We start from the raw sequence: 20,776 nt of genomic DNA on the forward strand, positions 1-20,776 counted from the left end.
CTGGGGATAGAAATATAAGCCACTGTAAAGGCAGGGCCTCCTTTAAAAGGAACTTATATTCTATTAGGCCAGGGAGGAATATCAGGAGAGTTGCAAAGTGTGTGTGTGTCTAAATCTCCAGAATCTTGGAGGGATCATCTGGTGCCCTTCCCCAGAATGAAGGTTCAGAGAACTCACCAGTGAGAGAAAGGGCCAGAAGGAGTAAAACAAGAGGCAGCTGAAGCATGGTGACTAATTGCCATTAAACATAGGAAATAATATGAATAGGAAAATCCTATCATTTCTCTTATTGAATTATTTTCTTGGAACTCCAAATAAAACCATAACTTATTAGGAAGAGGGGGAGTGAAGAATTAACTTAATATATTTTAGCAGGGTAGCAGCCCTCTTCACCACTATTCTTCTCTTCTTTTAACTTAATGAGGATGATCTCTCTCACCTGTAAATACTTGAAGATCCACCACTCAATTTTTTTTATTTTTAAATTCAATTTTATTTCATTTTCAGTTACAAATTCTCTTCCTCCTCCTCCCTCCCCCACCTATTGAGAAGGCAAGAAAATATCCATTACAAACATGTAATCATGAAAAATAAAGGCTTGCATTTGCCATGTCAGAAAGAAAGAAAAAAGGAGGGAGGAGATGGAAGGAAGGAAGGAAGGAAGGAAGGAAGGAAGGAAGGAAGGAAGGAAGGAAGGAAGGAAGGAAGCTCTAATTGTTCTTTGAGTCTGTCAGTTCTCTATCTGAAGATGGGTAGCATGTTTCATCAAGAGTCCTTTCAGAATTGTGATTGGTCCTTGTTTTAATCAGAATCATGCTTTCAAAATTGACTATATTTAAAACATTGTTATTATACAAATTGTTTTCCTTTTTCTGCTCACTTTATATCAGTTCACAAAAGCCTCACAAAGTTTGTCTGAAACCATCCTCCCACAGCTCATTTCTTCCAGGACAAGCAGCTAATTGTGTATTCCTCAGAGGGTCCAGTTGTCTGTACTTTGCTTTTCTGTTCAGTAGTCCTTCACTTTTTAGCACATAAAGAATGACACCTTCTTCCACTCTAAATTCCTGGTAAGGGCGGGGGGGGGGGGGGGGGGGAGGAGGAGGAGGCAGCTGGGTAGCTTAGGGGATTGAGAGCCAGGCCTAGAGATGGGAGGTCCTGGGTTCAAATCTGAACTCAGATACTTCCCAGCTGTGTGACCCTGGGCAAGTCACTTGACTCCCATTGCCTAGCTCTTACCACTCTTCTGCCTTGGAGCCAATACACAATATTGACTCCAAGACGGGAGGTAAGGGTTTTTAAAAAAATTAAAATTAAAAAAAAATTCCTGGTAAAGGTCAGGATTCCCTTCTTTCCCCTCAGATCATTTTTCTGTGTTTTCATGTTAAAATCTTTCATTTTTTTAGAGGAACACCTCATCTCCCTGATTTCCTGGAGAGAAGCTAGGGCCTTCCTTGTGACACTTTCTCTTCTAGAACAGCCTGCCCGCACATTGATGATAAATAACAAACTTATATGTGGCTGTGGCAGACATACAAACATTGCGCCTTCTATAAATTCTCTGGAAAATTTGCTTTGCTCTCCATACTTGCTGGAAATGGGATTCTTCATTTTCTCCCCTGATTATTAGCGGCTCCTCTGAGGAAATACTGGTAGCAAACCACTTGAGGGTAGGATGGGAATCATAAGCACCAGAGTTGTTCCCTTTCTTGCGACCCAGTTAGCCCCTTATTCTTTCATTAGCATCTTGACATCCTGGCCCAGTTTCTTTTCCATTGTCTTACTGATATATTTCTTTGGGTTACCAAGTTATCCTAGTGACTTTTTCTTATGACTTTCTGAGTTTCTCTCCATCTTCCACTAAGGTTATTCAAGGGAAAATCTCCATGCCAAGTCTTTCTCTTTCTCCCATACACACACATCCATACCTCCAAAGCCATTAACTAACAATCCTGTGCACCGGAGGCAAATTTAAGTTGTAGAGAGAGGACCTGGCAGAAAAGCAAACATCCCACGATGCCAACAGCTTTGATCTTGCTGGTGTCTCTGGATGTACCACGTGGTAGGACTCCCTAGACCTGATGCTCTGTATGACGGGACAGTGGGACACCCTCAGGTGCAGTTCTGGCAGCATGGCAGCAGAGGAAGTGGCTCCTAAGAGAGGGAGTATGATAGCAACCTGACCCTCATGAGAGGAAGCCTTACAGGATTGGGTGAGAGAAAGTCTGGTTGGTGGCAGTAGAAGGCAGAGGAACCCAAGGCCTGGAGAACAGATGTGAGGAGGAAAGTATGTCTGCTATAGGCTAACAACTGCTTCCCTGGAGGCAAATCCCCAGTTGCTTGAGGTAATTAGAAATTCTATTTATCTGTTTTTTATGTCTACAAAATATATTTGTGCATTTATCAAATATTTGGGGGCAGCTAGGGTTCTCAGTGGTTAGAGAGCCAGACCTGGAGGTAGGAGGTCCTGGGTTCAAAGCTGACCTCAGACACTTCCTAGCTATGTGATCCTGAGCAAATCACTTAACCCCAACTGCCCAGCCCTTAACGCTCTTCTACCTTGGAGCTAATACTTAGTATCTATTCTAAGACAAAAGAAGGATATATTTTTACTCCTACAATACTTAATATGTAATAAGGATGGATATATATATATATAATTTTTTTTTAATTTGGCTCTATCTAGAAGAGTTGGAAGCAAATCTTAAGATCTCTTAGAGACAGAATTCTTGCAGGTTGGCAACAGGACTGCCTCCTTGCAAGCTACATCAGTTTCCCTCAACTCTCTGTTAACTTGAGATTTCCTGCTAGTCAAAGAAAAACCAATACAGATGTTCTTGGGCGATAGAAACAAAAGAGAGGGGAGTCCAAACTGATTTACTTTAAATATATATATATATATATATATATATATATATATATATATATATATTTAAACCCTTACTTTCCATCTTGGAATCAATCCTGGGTATTGGTAAGGGCTAGGCAATGGGGGTTAAATGACTTGCCCAGGATCACACACCTAAGAAGTATCTGAGGCCAGATTTGAATCCAAGATCTCCCATTTCTAGTCTCAGTCCACTAAGATAATCATCTCCTACAATGTGTGTATAATGTGTATATATAATATATATATATATATACATTGTAGGAGATAAAAACATGATTATTATACAATCCCTGCCCTCAAGCAGCTGACCAGTGCCTAGTAATAGAGAAAGAATATAATGAGTAGAAGAAATAATGGTAGAAACAAAACCCAAATCTCTAGAAACCTAATAGTCTGTAATGTGTGTATGGATTCTCCTACCAGCTTATGAGATAAGTGTGTTATGGAAGTACTGCTATTCCCAAATCGTGGCAGTGCCATCTGGTGGTTAATAGTTATGATGACCATCTTTAGTCTACAGCAATGGGACTTGAAGCCGTGTTTATTCCTTAAAAGCTGAACCTTATAAACCTAGGACTCCTATAGAAACACAAGGGTTAACATATTGGTTCTAACCTTTATACATCTGCCTCAGCTTATTTCCACAAAGGATGAGATTTGATGGGACATTCTTGCTTTCCTTTATGTCAGCTTTCAAGATGACATTTCTGGGCTTTTCTTAATAACCAGTTCTGGCTTTAATCTTTATAAATTTATTAGAACTCTTTAAAAATAATTTTGCCACTTATACCTTCTTTGGACAATGTTTCTTACCCTCTCTGTGAAGTAGGATTTCTTATTTATATTAAACTTATCTAAAAAAAGATAAAATAAACTTATCTCAACTAAGAGGCTGCTGCCCCCTTATCCTGGCATTTCAAGTTTAGGGGCACAAATCCAAAATAATTGTGTCTCTGCCATAATTAAGAATTTTAGTTATGTCTCCTGACACTCAGGCTCTTAGGGTTTAGAGCTAATCTAGTCTAACTCTATCATTTTATAGTTGAGGAAACTGAGGACCAGAGAGAAGTGATTTGCTCAAGGTAAAAAAGAAAAAAAGAAAGAAACAAGTGGCATCTGATTGGTTCAGAGGATGGTATACAATGCCTGGAATCAGGAGGACCTGGATTCAAATCTGACCTCTCACATTTCCTAGTTGTGTGTCCCTGGGCAAGTGACTTAACCATATTTGCCAAGCCCTTGCCTTTCTATCTTGAGTGTTACTAATTCAGAAAATAAGGGTTTTAAAAACAAACAAACAAACAAGATTCAAACCCAGGTCCTCTGACTCTAAATCCAGTGTTCTTTCTTGGCCTTCACGTTTCTCAATCATATTTTTTCCATCTCTTAGCTTTTTTGGCTGTTTCAGAGATACAAGTGCACCATAGCAAGAAGTCCCCAGAAGGTCAATTAAAATCTGCACATCGCCTCCAATGAGCACATAGCCTTCTCTTGTCAATAAATTGTATTTTCAACATCTCTGAGCAGTGACTCTCTTTGCCAGTCAAGAGTATCTCCCCACCAAGAAATGTGGCTCCATGTTGATGTAAATCTTGAAATCTCTCAGACTTGTGAATGTTAAAAATTTCCCCATCGGGAAATTCTTAATTGGAACAAATTCCCTACTGAGAAACATTCCCCATTTTGATGTGAGAACTCACCAGGATCAGAAATGGGAGGACCTCTACTCCAACCGTACTTAAGACTGCTTTAGGGGAAAAAACTCCTTGCTAAACAATGAAAGTACTTGGACCCATGCTTATAATAAGGCAAGGAGTTCTTTGAGCCAGGCCTGTTTTTAGAATTGATACACTGAGATGCTAGGTACCTAAAAGGGTCGGGCAAGTTTTCTCTTGATGAGATTAGTTGACTCAGCCGTGTTTTCTCTCGTTCAGACTTATTGAGGAGATTGGTCGACACAGCAGCATTTTTTCTGATTCAGACTTACTGAGGAGATTGGTCGACTTAGCAGGAATTTAGATGGGCAGTCCTTTGGAAAGCGTCTACAGTGATTGGTAGATGTAGGGACTTAGGAGAAGTGACATGGGAGAAAAACCCCTATATAAGAAAAAGCAGAATCTCTTGAGGAGATATCCTTTTGGAGAAATCCTTTTGGAGGATCTCTGATGAGGATCACTTGGGAAGAATCTCTTGAGAGAGGCTCTGGAGAAGGGAAGCTCTTGGAGGACAATCTCTAAGGAGGTCTCGCTGGAGCTCCTCTAAGGGGACTCTGTCCCTCTGGAGGCTCTGGAGAGAGGCCCCTTTGGAACAGTCTCTGGCTGGAAGGCTCTCTGGTGAAGTCAGCTGAGATGGAGCTGGCCTGGTATCACTAGAATCCTTGTTTAGACAGATCTTGTGGTGAGTGTTAAAAAAACTGACTGATTTCTCTCTTAAGACTCAGGTCTAGGCCATATTGGCTTGAGGCCCTTCATACTTATTCCTTTTCTTACTCTCTCTCTTTTTCTTTGATTACTCATTGTATTATTAATTAAAAATCTCTATAAAACCCAGTTGACTTGGGTATTTGAATAATTGGGAATATTTCCCTGGTGACCACCTTATATTTGATTTAAAAACCAAGACACTGTAGTGAAACATATTTTCTGTGGTCAAATTTACTCACCCTCTCTTATATCTATCACAATTTATATCTTCCACCATTTTAACTCACTACAGTTTAAGACCTCAACCATTTTAAATCTCACATTGAAGAGATGGAACCAAATCTTAAGATCTCCTGGAGATAGAGCTCTTGCTGGCTGGCAACAGGACTGCCTCCTTGCAAGCTACATGAATTTCCCTCGAGAATTAAAAACCTGTTAGCTATGGAAATGTCCCACTAGTCAAGGAAAGCCAACACAGATGTTCTTGAGTGGTATAAACAAAAGAGCAGGGAGCCTGCCATTGCCTTACTTGATGCCATCACAGGGATAGAGCCTATTTCTCAAGTTGTACCAAAAGATCCAATCATAGTATCCAATTTCCTGTTAACAAATACATGTTTCTGTGTATATGTATATGTACATACACATATATATGTGCACACACACATAAATACCTATATATTTCTGCCTTTACATACATACATATATATGTGTATGTATGTCTATGGGAGAGGCACCATTAGGTGCTAGGGATTAAAAACAGCAATAACGACAGCAGTTCCTGCCCTTAAGGAATTTATACTCTACTGGAAAAGGAGGGCATGTAAACAGAACAGGTAAATAAATACAAGATCATGTGAGAAGAGGGCAGTGCCAGTAACAACTAGAAAGATCAGGAAAAAAGCTCCCTGTAGAAGGTGTAGAAGGTGTTATGAACATGTTGTTTCATGGAATAATTAGAGATTAGTTGTTCCACCCAGTGTTTCTACCAATAAATAATTTTAAAATGAACTGGGAAGTATCATGGCACACCAGAAAAGAATATGCATCACTAGAAATCATGGGACCTGAGTTTGAATCCTAGATCTGCCACCTTCTACTTGTATGAACCTCAGCAAATTCTGTAATATCTCTCAACCTCAGTTTTCTCATTTGTTAAAAGAGACTGAACTAGATGACCTCTAAAGACTCTTCTGGTTCTAGACTTGGATCCTAAGGTCCCAAAAGCACGAGAAATTAACGATTGCTCAAATATAGGAGTTCGTATTATAAAAATAGGTTAACTATGATTTAGAATAAAAGGTATGAAAGAGACAATAAGGAAAAATACATGTACAAGAATATTCATAGCTGCACTCTTTGTAGTAGCAAAAAATTGGAAAATGAGGGGATGCCCTTCAATTGGGGAATGGCTGAACAAATTGTGGTATCTGTTGGTGATGGAATACTGTTGGGCTAAAAGGAATGATGAACTGGAGGAATTCCATGGGAACTGGAACAACCCCCAGGAATTGATGCAGAGCAAAAGGAGCAGAACCAGGAGAACATTTTATCAGGAGACTGATACACTGTGGTACAATCAAATGTAATGGACTTCTCCATTAGTGGCAACTCAGTGATCCTGAACAACCCGGAGGGATCTATGAGAAAGAACACTATCTACATTCAAAGGAAAAACTGTGGGAGTAAAAACACCAAAGAAAAACAACTGCTTGATCACATGGGTTGAAGGGATATGACTGGGAATATAAGACCGTAAAAGAACACCCTACTGCAAACATCAACAGCATGAAAATAGGTTCTGATCAAGGTCACATGTAATACCCAGTAGAATTGTGTGTGGGCTACAGGAAGCATGGGCGGGGGGGGGGGGGGGGAAGGAGGGAAGGGAGGGAAATAATATGATTCTTGTAACCAAGGAATCATGTTCTAAATTTACTAAATAAAAATTTTTTTAATAACAAAAGGTATGAGGAAAATAACATTCATATTATTATGAAGTGCCAATAAGTCACTGAGAAAATGATTAAATTGGAGAGGATATGGAAAAAAAGCTACATTAATTAATGCACTGTTGGTAGAGCTGTGAAATAGTCCAATCATTCTGGAAAGCAATTTGGAATTATGTCCCAAAACATATTAAACTGTGCATACCCTTTCAGGCAGCAATATTGCTAACAGGGCTATATACCAAAGAGAGCAAAGAAGAAAAGGATCCATATGTACAAAAATATTTATAGTTCTTTTTTGGGTGGGGATGGCAAAGAATGAGAATAGAGGGGATGCCCATCATTTGGGGAATGACTTTTCAAATTATGGTGTAAAAATATCATATGCTGTTGTGCTGGAAGAAATGATGAAGACTGAGATTATTTCAGGAGAAAAAACAAAGAATTCTATGAACTGATGAAAAGTAAAGTGATCAGAACCAGAATAATTTAAACAATAACAGCACTATTGTAAAAATAATTGTGATAGATCCCTAATAACTGATCAAGACAATGACTAACCACAATTCCAAAGGACTCGTGATGAAACATGTTATCCACTTCCAGATAGAGAACTAATGGACTCAGCTCAGATTGAAGCAAATTTTCTTCTCTTTCTTTTTTTATAGGACATGACTAACAAGGATATGTTATAATTATACTTATTTGTAATGGATTTTATTTTTCTTGCTTTCCCAATGGGTGAGAGAAGGGAGGAAACTATGGACCTGAAAATTAAATAAAATTTATTTTTAAAGAATAAAGTCAAACATTGTTGGGCCTGAGCTGTCCTTTTCTTATATTGCAAGGCAAGAGTACCACCTTGTGATCATGATTAGAACTGCAGGGTTAAATTTATCAAACTTTTTTATGTATAAAAGTTTTTTAAATTTCCTTTTAAAAACATAGATTCATAGACAGAGCTGCGAAGGTCTAGAAAATGAAGAGACTTGATCAAACTCATCTACCTGCACTGCAGAGTTAGAATTTGAAATTGAATCCTCCGACTTTTAAATCTAATTAAGTTCATTTTCCCATATTTCATCTATTTTATCTTCCTTATTAGTAATTATAAGTTCCATCAGGGTAGAACAATATGTCTTATTCACCTTACTGTCAGTACGGAATGATCGGCACCTAATAAATTAAAGTGTTGTCAATTAAGATTTATTTAGTAACTACTCTCTGCCAAACATTGTAGTAGGCATCTGGGATACAAAGTCACAAGTGAAATCAAATCTGCCCCTTACAGTAAGAGTTTACATTCTATCAAAGGAAACAATATGTACACAAGTAAATTCAACACATATAAGATAAGGGTTCGGGAAATCTCTAATGTAGGAGGTGGGTGGCAGGAACTGAGAGGAATTCCAAAAGAAATGGGGAGAGAAGTCATGGAGGGGCAGGGGGTACAAACCATGCCAAGGCACAGATATGGAAGCTGAATAGTTGTATATAAAGTGAAGGAATTTAGAATTCATTAAGGAGAATAATGTAAAATAAGCCTGGAAGGGAGGCAGGGGTCAGATTGTGAAATGTTTTACATGCCAAACCAAAAAATTGGTTGTTACAGGCAAAAAGGAACCCCTGGGATTTTTTGAGCAGTGGAATGACATGGTCAGCTTCATTTATTAAACCATTTTGATTAATTCCACTTTCTAGACATGAGAGCAAATCCTGCCAATTTTTTGTCCATTTTTAGTATGGAGGTTTGTTAAAGTTTTGTCTATCCAGAAAACTTAATTATCCATTGACTTTCTTGAGGGTTTTCACAGATTGGAAAGAATAATAATTAGCAAGTATATACCAAAATTACAATCATATATTTATATATGAATGATACTTTGTATTTCAGCACTACACCAAAGATATATCTTTCAAGGAATAAACCTGAGGTGTTTTTTTTCTGTATTAATAAACTTAATCTGGACAGAAAGAACTATAAACTTAAAACTTAAGGCTGAAGATTCCAAGCATCTGGATCTATAGAGAAGAAAAGGTGCGCAATTTAGCAGTGAAATGGGGAAAGGCCCAAGTGCTAGGAGGAAAGCTGGAAGCAGAAAAACAAAAATCAACAGAAGCAGGAAAACCTGGATATATGCAAATAAACCAGCCATGAGATGCAAAGTCAGCCCAAAAAGTGGTAAAAGAAGTATCTTACATGCCACTACATGTTGAATAAGTATAGCACTAAAAGAAGAGGAAAACCCACAAAAGTCCTAAAGAGAAGAGAATTCTTCAGATTACTTAGTTATTTCAAAATGTGGGTTAGGAGCAAATCAATAATCAAGAAAAAGCAATTCCAAATAGAACCATTTTGTCCATGCCATTGTCCTGCCAGAGATTCCATTACTAAGCATATACCCCAAGGATGCCAGATTTCCCCTATTTTTGTTTCCAGTTCAGAGCTACCAGAGTAGGTGACCAGGTCTTGGAGAATTACTAAATTCTTTAACATGAAGGTAATGTATTACCCTGTGATATGACCAATATCTATCAATGTTTCTTCTCTGCTTCCTCTACCTAACCTCATAGAGGTTGTTAGCACTTTCTTTAAGAGATAAGGTAATGATTTTCTCCCACCTGCCTATCCTCATCTCCAAGGACAAGGACCTAGAGGACAAAAGACTTAAGCCACATTGCCCCTGAAGGGACTTTGAAATGATGTTGACACCGATTCCTGGTCACTTAAGGACATGGTTCACCTGTATAAAATCATGGTCTTTCATAATAGATCTATAGCCATGACAACCTACTTTATTGACCACTTGGTGGATGAGGGTGAAGGGGAGCTACCCAAGCTAAGTTCTGTATCTTTGGTGAGTAGTCTATGCTTAGATTGAGTAAACCTTCTTCTAACTGTTAAATGATGGCCTACCAGTGCCTCATTTTGTTTCAACATGGATCTAATCAACCTGGAGGCTAGGTCTAACCTACAAGAGTAAGAAATGATTAATATGAAGAACTCAAAGAACACAAGAGACTTATGCGAAATGATGTAGGAGATAAGCAGAACCAGGAATTATATGACTACAGATAGAAAAATTAAACAGAAACTGACTGTTGTGTAATTAGGACCAAGCTTGACCTCAAAAGAGTTAAGATGTACCTCCACCTCTCCCCCCATCCTAGCCTAAAGGAGAGAGTAAGAATTTGCTAAGATCACTGATATGTTGACTAGCTTTGCTGAGCTGCTTCCTACCTCATCTCTTATTTGTTACAAGGGTAGGGAAGGATATATTTTTTAAATGGTGATATCGTTTTAAAAGGAAACCATTTTTTGGCAAGTCAGTTAGGGCCTGAAAAAGTTCTTACAGCTTTGGGGTCTAAAGGGGTGGTTAGCTATAGCAAATATTGGTTTTAAGTAAAAGCTATAAATATCCCAAATAGCACAAGAAGAATTCTAAGAAATTTTTAAATGATTGCAGAGGAAGTGGGAGAAATTAAATAGTATTCAGTATTTGCTGAATAATATTCAACAAAAAAGGAATTGGATCATTACATATTTCTTAAATGAACTTAAAACATTACTGGTAAATGTCAGTATTTATGCATTTCTTTATAGCCATAAACCAAACTGAAATAAGATAGAATCATACCAAAGCTTACTCTTAAAAATAAAAAAAAAAAACAAAATCAAAAACAGTCAACAAACATTTATTTAGTGTTTATTCTATGCCAGGCATTGTAAATAGATATATTAACACCAAAATCTATATAAACAGCTAGCTGTTTAAGCATATTTTATTTGGTTAGCCTAAAAAATAAAACCTTTTGACACTTTTTACAGAACAAATTACATTAAAATTACATATCTGAATGACAAGTTTTACTAATAAGTTATAGCGAACACAAAACTAAAGTCAAAAGAGTGAATGGCTGTTCAAACACTGCAGAATTTGTTCCTCTAGTTTAACTGTGCAACTTTAAACACTTTTCATAGAAAAAAAAGAAATTGTTACAGATAAAACAAATTCCAAATAAACATGGTTCAATGACATTCATTTATTTAACCTTAATTAAGGCAGGCAAAGTACAGATACTGTACATTAAAACATACAAATGGCAACAACTTGACATAATTAAAAGTGATTTATACATTCTTAAGGACTTTTCTAATGCTGCTCCCTTTCTGGAGCATATTAACCATTAAATGTATAAGGAACCATCAGCTGGTCCAACATAGCCAACTCCAATTAGGAGAACATCTATCAGAGTCCATATTCCCAGGCCACCAAAGCTGAACAGCTTGCCTAGACCTTCTCGCCACTGACCCAAATAGAATCGATCTGCTCCAAATCCACCAAGGGTAATGCTATAATGTAAAAGAACAATTGATTAATATTGACTAGAAATGAATTCCCTAATTCTAAATAAAAGAAACTCCTTTCATGTCTGCAAACAATTTATGTTGCAACAAATGAATATCTATAGTAAACTTTAAGTATAATCTAAATAATTCCATTACAAATTAATTTTCAACACAAGCTGAAAAAAAACCTAGGTATGAAGAACTAATAATATCTATGTATGTATTTGTCTATGTATATACAAAATAAGTAAAAAACTGGTCAACTTAATAGGATAGAATTCTAGTATCAAACTTCTACTAAATAACAATTTTTGATTTCTTCTAAAAAGAAAAAAGTGGGGGCAGCTAGGTAGTTCTGTGGATTGAGAGCAAGACCTAGAGATGGGAGATCCTAGGTTCAAATCTGGCCTCATACACTTCCCAGCTGTGTGAACCTGGGCAAGTCACTTGACCCTCATTGCCTAGCCCTTACCACTCTTCTGCCTTGGAAACAATACCCAGGATTGATTCCAAGACAGAAGATACGGGTTTAAAAAAAAAAGAAAAAAGTACATCTACTAACAATGAAAAAAATATTTTTAAAAAGATATTAGAAACAATGCCATATGGAATAGAAAGCTGGTCAAGTCAGGAAGACCTAGTTTTGAGGCCTGTTTCTAATTCATACTAGCTATGTGAATGGGCAAGCTGCTTTACTCCCCTCAATGCTTTAGGAAATTCTCCAAGATTGTAAGTTACAAATTGCTGAGCTGTACCTAGGGAGTTTCCACACTAGGAGTGACTTATACTGATAGAACCACAAGTCCAGAACATCAAAAAATCAAGATGTAAAGAAAGCCATGTATTAAAAAGAGCTCGATAGGGAAAGGAATAGATTCTAGTTCCTTCTGGTACTAACTAGTCATGGGACCCTGGCAAAATCATTTAATTTTTCTGCAGCTTGGTTTCTTCATCTCCAAAGAGACAGATGGACTAAATGTTAAAATTCTAAGATTTAAAAACATTTTTCCACTAGAAAACATTTACAAAAATGATTAAGTGAATTCAAATGGCACAAAGTTACTTTATTTTTTCCTTCTCTCAACATTAAAAATACAGTTTATGAACATATTGTTAACACTATTACTATTCAGCACTATATATGGGGTAAGGAGTTATGTTAGAAATCAGAGGATTTTTTGTGCAGGAGAAAGAGTACTATGTTTGGAATAAGAAGAATTTGATTCAAAAGCTGACTCAGCTGCTTACTACTTAAGTTACTTTCTCTCTGTGGGCCTCAAGTTCCTCATCTATTAAAATTAAGAGATTGAGCCAGATGACTTCCAAGGTCTCCACAAACTCGATTTGTGGATTATGACCTTGTGATTATCTTTCAATTAATATGTTCAGTTTTCTATTTTAAAGAGCATAAAGGAAAAAATTTAAAATTAAAGCAAAATGTCCTACATTTTAAAGACAGAAACTCTTGAAAATATTTTACCATTTTAATATTTTGTCACCCATAACAATGCTATAAAGTGAAATACTTTACTGACATTATTTAAATCTTTTAACATAAAGTTAAACCAAAATAAATATCAACAACTGAATAAGTCATTTCTAGGATGTCAGGCATCTTGGGAAGATTAACAATTTCAGTCCATTCAGTCTCTCTTAATAAGGCATAGATATAACCAACTAAATGTCTTCTGGTAACTAATATACTTTCTAAAGTGTCTATCTTGCACATGGCAGAATCGGAATCAGTGATTAACTGTATGCTAAAGAGATCCACTGGGTATCTTTTTAAAAAAAATTCAACTTAAAATCTTCAGTAACTCTTTACCTTAATGCCAGGGCAGTAGACCATTTGTAACCTCCGGTCCAGTTACAGTACAGCATTTTGGGAAAGGTACGCTTACCTTAAAAAAGGAACACATTCTATAATGGAAATGGGTATAACAAGCAGGAGAGTTAATGGTGATTAATGGATAATATAACCTGTAAGTCTGGAAGCCAATGCAATTCTATTTTGTAAAAATTGATTTTGATTCAATGAAATAAAAAAGATCCTAGGAAATTCTGTACCCATTCTATTTTTAAAATCTTGTCAGACACAAATAAAACAAACAAATGCCACTTTGTAAAAGTAGAATTTCATGTATCTGAAATATGAGACATAACAAAAAGCTACCTCAATAATATATAAGCCTACAATAATGCAGCAGCTCATTTTCAGAATCTTTTCAGGTCATTATCAAATAAGACCCTTTGTTATCATAAGGCATAAACCTGTGGCTAGTAGATAGTTATTATAAAGGGACAGTATAATTCAAATGAAAATTCCATATAAAAAGTATTTTTAAAAAATCTTTTTTGTTTAGCGTATCCCCTAAATTATATGTTTAAAATACAACTTACCTAAGCAATGAACATGATCATGAACTGTACAATTGGCACTGTAACGCTGTCGGGGACAGGAGACAGTCATACAGTTTGTAGCATTGGAACACTCATAATCTGTTTCTGGAAGTTGCCAGCAAAAGCTGCATGTCATGTTGATTGTAAAATTATGTTGCTTTGTAAAGTTCTGATCCTACATGTCAAAAGATACAGCAGTGTCAAAATATTAATAACCTGTCAATGGGTCAAGAACCATTTACATTATCATATGGTTCAAGGTTTCAAAAACACAGAATCATAGGACTTTAGAGAAGGACGACACTACATATCACAAATCCTTAATAAAAAACCACTTATATTTTACAAACTAACTAAATGATGACTAGCATACTATGCTGCCTCCCTTGTTAGGTCTCATATTTTTCTTTGTAGAAGCTGACAAAGACAAGGACATATCCCAAATTTTTGTGTTTTTCTGCCACTCTAGATCTTTGATTACTGAATTAAAGAGAGCAGAGAATGTATGGATTCCTGGAGGAGTCAGATGAGATAATCAGGGGTATTTTGTTATCAGACTAGGACAATGAAGGTACTTGAGACAAGATTAAATAGAGGTCTTAGAGGCACCAGAATGATTGACTGATAACAAAAATTTACATTTCAATAATAGTGCCAATTGTTTTAAGCACAGCAAGTTTTCTCCCAATGGATAAAAGCTCAAGCCTGAGTTTTTGGCTTAGGGTAATTGTGTTTTGAAACATCCTTCTCATGATTATAGACCATAATGGTCCGAAAAGGAAAATGAAACTGGAATGAGATGGGAGTACCAGCAGGTAAATTAAAGGACAAAAGGGCTGGGAAAACCTGAGGAAGAGGCTGGGCTCTAAGCAACCAGGTGGACAAAAGGGAAACAAAAATAATAAAAGGTAAAGGGATGAGGGAGTAAGAGTATATGTGTGAAGGGGAATAAAGATGGCCATAATAGTAATGAGGGAATCTCTCAGATTCCACTTGTAACATCATCAAATGTGGTCTTCCCCCTCTCTCCCCACTTCCATACTTTAGTGATAATCTAGTTTATTTTTGGATATGTCTACCTATTATCATTCACAGTGCTGTTATTGCTAGCCAAATGCCAGTGTGTTTTATGAAGTTATCTCCACCAAATAAAATTTAGATGCTAAAAACAATTTACTAAGATACAAAAAATGCAGGAAAATAATATTCTTGAGACCCAGTAAAAATGCTAGTAGGGACTCTACAGAGGAAATAAGATTTTTCAATATATCTCTTATTATGCTTCCCCAGAATTATGGTTTCTATGCTTCCCCGCTGACATTCTTTAAAATGCATGTTTTAAAAATTCTGAATGACTTCCATATGTTTACTTAGTCTCCCTGCACAGCCCAATAAACAAACTAGACCTAAAATGCAAAATAGTCTCCATTACTTCAAATTATCAGTGAATCTTCTTAAGGGATCGATCTTAAAAGAGCAACAGTGGGTAAGAATTTCAGCCTTCCACAAGGTCCATAGTAATTGCCTTGAATATTACAAAATACTAAATAACTTGCCTGATGACAAAAATTTAGTTTTAACTTGGTGATTTCAACCTATTAATATTTTTTTTAAATAAAGTACTATCTGTAAAATATATAGCACTTAAGCTTTTTAAAAGATTTTTGTTTCGGAAGTACCAAGAATAAATTATATCTAACATGAGTTTGGTTGTTATTGGGGTTTTTTTGGTTTGGCATTCACTGAATGTTTCCATACTTACAACACAGGTAACATGAGGCTTGACTGTGCAGTCAAAAGTGACAGGCTTTCCATAAACACAGGAGTAATTTGTCTTGCATTCTATGCAGTCTGCAGGAAGTTTGCTACACAAACCATTGCTTGGACACTTCATCATATAAGCTGGAGTTTCCGTACTTTCTGTGAAATGAAAGAAAAGCTTATTTTTTTCTTACAGAATTATTCAGAATAAAAGAAAAACACTATCCATAATGTTTTTTGATTAATTAATTTTGAATACTTTCCCATAATTACATGATTCATTTTCTCTCTCTCCCCTCTTTCCAGAGCTGACAAGTGATTCCACCAGATTACACAGGTATTATTTATTGCACGATACCTATTTCCATATTATTCATATTAGTAATAGAGTGATCTTTTAAAACCAAAACCCTTAGTCATATACCCATATAAAGAAATGAGAAATTGTGTTTTTCTTCTGAGTTTCTATTCCCACAGTTCTTTCTCTCAATGTGGATGGCATTCTTTCTCATAAATCCCTCAGGATTGTCCTCGATCATTGCATTGCTATTAGTAGCAAAATCAGTAATGTTCTTATTTAGCTACAAGGTCCTACTTATTAGCAGTTCAAAAAATTAGAGGCAACTACTATAATAAAAACATAGGAAGAAACTAAATTTCCAATAGTTTTTCTAAGTTACCATATAACTATAATGTTAAAAGATATTAAATATAACTAGATATCAAATCTATGGAAAATTGGGGTTTGGAGACCTGAGATAAAGATCTGACAACCTAATTCATTTTAAAATCCTATTAAACATAAAATATGGTAACTAAATAAATAGCTTTATTAAAACTTTTGCTCACTAATTTGAGAAAAGACACTAAAGTGTTTGAGAGGCACAGAAAAGGGAGGTGGGAAGAAATAAAAATAATCTCCCCCCAACTATAACCCTTACCTTCTATTTTAGAATCAATACTGTGTATTGGCTCCAAGGTAGAAGAGTGGTAAGGGCTAGGCAATGGGGGTCAAGTGACTTGCCCAGGGTCACACAGCTGGGAAGTGTCTGAGGCCACATTTGAACCTAGGCCCTCCCATCTCTAGGCCTGGCTCTCAATCTACTGAGCTACTCAGCTGCCCCCCTTTCCAGTCTTTCTTACACCTCATTCCCCTCCACCAACTCTAATCCTGGGACACTAGGCTCCATTCTGTATCTCACACAGGACACTCCTCCATCTCCTCACTCCATGCATTTCGATGGCTGGAATATTCTTTTTTCCCCATCTCCAATCCTTGGCTTCCTTCAAGTCTCAGCTAAAATCTCATCTTTTGCAAAAAGCTTTTCTTGATCCTCCTTAATGGTACGGTCTTTCTGAGGTTATGTCCAACTTATCCTGTATTTATCATGTTTGTACATAGTTCATATATTTTCGTCTACAATACTCTTTTCTCCTTGATAGACTGCTTTTTGCCTTTCTTTGAATCTCCAACATATAGCAAGTGCAGTATAAAAGTGGAGTACTTTCCTGTTCAGTTTGGCTCTCTTATTTACCAGTGCCAGAATGTTTAAGGATCCTACAATTAATGAAATTTTGCCCCCCTCCCCAAATATATTTGCTTCAATTGTAATCAGCAGAGCCAATATCGGTTTATGGAACCCTTAAATGAGTTATTGATTAGTTATGAGTTAGCTCTGGATAATAAAACAACAAAACAAATCTACATTGTTTTGGGACAGGGACTCCCATTTTCCTCGCATTTCAGTTTCATTTATGTCATTAAGATGCTAGCAAAGAGCCAGCGCGTTAAACCTTGCCTTTAGGGCTCCTCCGCGACTTCCTTCAATTAACTGGGAAAAGTCAAACAAGAAGGGAGTGCGTGAACGGTGGGGATGAAGTCATCACTCCTCTCCCCCTAGAGAGGCGATAGGGAGGGGCGGAGAGAGCTTCCTCCATCCACCTGCAGTAGCGGCGGTGGCAACGACTGTCCAGCCAGGGCTACACACGTTCCAACCTCCTCCCTGCGGTTCTCTCCTGTTCCCTGCACACCGTCACCCACGGCGATGCTCCCCAGAGTAGCGGGGTTTCAGATCAGCTTCCCCGCCAGAACAAGTCGCGCACTCGCCGTGGGCGGCAGTCCCTCCCTTCTACAGGCTTGACTCTGGACCTCCCGCGGGGACGGATGCTAGCCCTCGACTCACCACCGCCTGTTAAGATGTAGAACTGCGAAAGGAAGAGCAAGACTCGGCTCAACGAGCAGAGCGCAGGAGCTACAGCCGCCACGACCACCATCTTGTCGGCGTGCTCTCACTTCCGGGTCTTTACGTCACGAGCCATTGCAGAGGAGAAATGCGCGAATGGGGTGCGTCCGAGAACGGCCCAGGGAGTGAGGTAGAGGCAGAGTAGACTTCTCAGTGGCTAGAGCCGAGATGCGCCTTTGTCCCGCCCCCTCCCCGCCTCCTCCCTCTCCCACCCAACTACACCCGTCCGCTGCCGCTGCTGAGTCCGCGGGCGCATGTGCAAACCAGCTGTATTGGCATAAGAAGGTAGAAGGAAAGATAAACTGGTCAAAGGATATGAATAGAAAGTTTTTAGAGGAACAGATCAAATCCAAACTATCAATAGCTATACAGTAAAATGCTAATAATCAGACACATGCAAATTCCGAGTTTCTAGCGCACCCCCAACAGATCGTCAAAAGAAGGCAAAAAAGGAAAAATAACGTATCGGAGGGGCTGTGGACGGGCACGCTGATGCGTTGCTCGAGAAGCTAAATTGGTCCAACCATTCTGAAAAGTTATATGAAACTATTCCCAAAGCATCACTGAAGTCTGCTTACCCACGGACTCAGAGATGACTCTGTTAGACCGAAGAGAGCAAAGTTAGACAAAAAGGTCTGATTCCTACAAAAATATTTATAGTCATTCTTTCCGGGGGATGGTGTGTTATTGTGTTTATATGGGGGGAGCGGGGAGAGGGCGCCAGTGATAAGTGATAATAAATGTAAAAAGGCATTAAGAAGAAGATAAAGGATCCTCTGCGTGAGTCTCATTTATTTCCCATCATCTCTTCTGCCTTTCCTGGGATATTCTTCAGAAGCAATTTGAAGGATTGGCCTTGCCCATTGATTCAGTTCATTTCAGAAAAAACATTTATTAAAACCCTACAGTATCCAAGGCACTGTGATAGATGCACGGGATACAGAAACAAAAATGAAATAGGTCCTGCCCTCAAGACTTCAACAGATAAAACAAGTACAGAATAAGGAGAATTGAGGTCTTGGAAAGGGCATTCATGTTCAGGAGTCACAAGACATGGGTTCAAATTTCACCTTTGGGGCTTTCCTAGGTTCTTAAGGGAATCATTTAACTTTATTTTTCTCAAATGGGGGAGGGGGGAGTATAATTAGTTGGCAGTGAGGTTCCTTTTTGCTCATCCCTGTGATCCAATAATCTAAAGTAACAATAGGATTATAGATGAATTTCATTGATAAAAACTGGTTGGATTTCAAGAGGAAGAGGAAAAATGTATTTTTAATTTTTATTCAGGTAGAAAGAAGAGAGCAAGAGACCTATGGATCCCTGAATTGAGAAAGGCAGTATAGAGAAGAAATAGAAAAGGTGGGGTTAAAAATTCTATTAATTGGACAGTTTTGCATTGGATTGACTATTGATTAGAAGAATGGATATCAGAAAAACAGGCCTTATGCATCTTGATAGTAAGCAGCTAATTTGTGGGGTGGCTTGAAAAAGAATGAAGTCTCCCCTGTCAGACAATGTAGTCTCAAGGGTACTGGATTTTTAGTTGATTCCTGGCTCTGCCAGACTGCCAAGGACATGTTGGCCAAATCACTTAGCCTCTTGGATTTAGTTTCCTCATCTATAAAATTAGGAGGGTTTATTCCCTTCCAGGCTTTAAAGCTATAATCCCATGATACTATTGTATAAACCATGTGACAAGTATGATGATAATAAGTGTAAAAAATAGACTCGAATACAGGACTACAATCCCCATGAGCCTTTGCTCCACTTCCCCAGAATGCCTTGTAATCTCACCTGGGCCGAGATCGAGAAGGGATTTAAACTGATTCAAAGGCTTTTGAGGGGTCTTGGCTGTTTTTGGACTTGCGTTTTGGAGCAGGCAGTCTCTTGCGTGATGTGAGGTTATTTTGTCTAGGCCTCTGGCCTAGGCACATGTTTCTTACTTGTATATTCTTTAATCTTTAACCTTTAATAAACCTCTAAAAAATATAATACTCCTTGCAGAGAGAAACTCATTTCTACCTGCCTCAGTCTCCCCATCTCCCCTAAATTTTAACTGTTACATAAGCAAGGGAAGAGCAGGTTTTTAAATGACAACTGTTTAATTGCAGATATTACTCAGAATCCTTTCTTAAAAGTATATATAGCCTTCATCTATAGTTAATTTAAAAGCAAGAAATTCAAAGGTTATATCATAGTATCTCTTAGTATTTGTATATAACACCTATTCCAACATCCTTCAGGCCTGCCACAGTAACTGAAATTCCCACCAATAAATTCTTTGGGGTAAAAGTACAGTCTCCTGAAGATATGAATTCCTTTGCCTAGATTTCCATGTTCTCTCAATCTGGTCCCTCAGATGTATTTCCATTTACTCCTAAACATGAACTTTCTCTGCTACATATAGGAAGCTCCTTGCTCTTTCTCCTTATGGATTATATAATTCCTCCATCCTAGGTAAAGCTTCCCCAGAGGGGAGAGTGAAGCTTTAAGGTAGGAAGATAGAGAAAGGATAGAAGTTTTAGATACCACAAGGGGGATGAAGGAGTCGAATTAGAGATATGAGGGGGCAGGAATGAATCTTTATTAATTATCAATGAGCCACAGCCAAGCTCTGATCAAAGGACCATTCTGAAAGCTTATACCAGTCCAGAGATCCACATTTAATACCACATAGGTCGGAGAGATTAAAGAGAGATAGATTAAAGATGGAGCCTGGCCAAAGGCCAGGCCCCAACAAAGACAGGCATCAGTGTAAG

General features: G+C 37.7%; 1 protein-coding gene across 1 annotated transcript; it reads right to left on the bottom strand.

Annotated features, from left to right (window-relative positions):
- Window positions 1–10,945: 10,945 nt before the first annotated feature.
- Window positions 10,946–18,205, bottom strand: TM2D3 (TM2 domain containing 3). The gene is made up of 5 exons (XM_001373246.5): window positions 17,958–18,205; window positions 15,776–15,933; window positions 14,014–14,188; window positions 13,439–13,514; window positions 10,946–11,616 (listed from the first exon to the last, which is right to left on the bottom strand). The coding sequence occupies exons 1-5, from the start codon at window positions 18,046–18,048 to the stop codon at window positions 11,451–11,453; spliced, it is 666 nt and encodes a 221-aa protein (XP_001373283.1). The 5' UTR covers window positions 18,049–18,205; the 3' UTR covers window positions 10,946–11,450.
- Between the last annotated feature and the right edge of the window lie 2,571 nt (window positions 18,206–20,776).

Source organism: Monodelphis domestica, chromosome 1 (assembly GCF_027887165.1).
Source record: "Monodelphis domestica isolate mMonDom1 chromosome 1, mMonDom1.pri, whole genome shotgun sequence".
Classification (NCBI taxonomy): Eukaryota; Metazoa; Chordata; class Mammalia; order Didelphimorphia; family Didelphidae; genus Monodelphis; species Monodelphis domestica.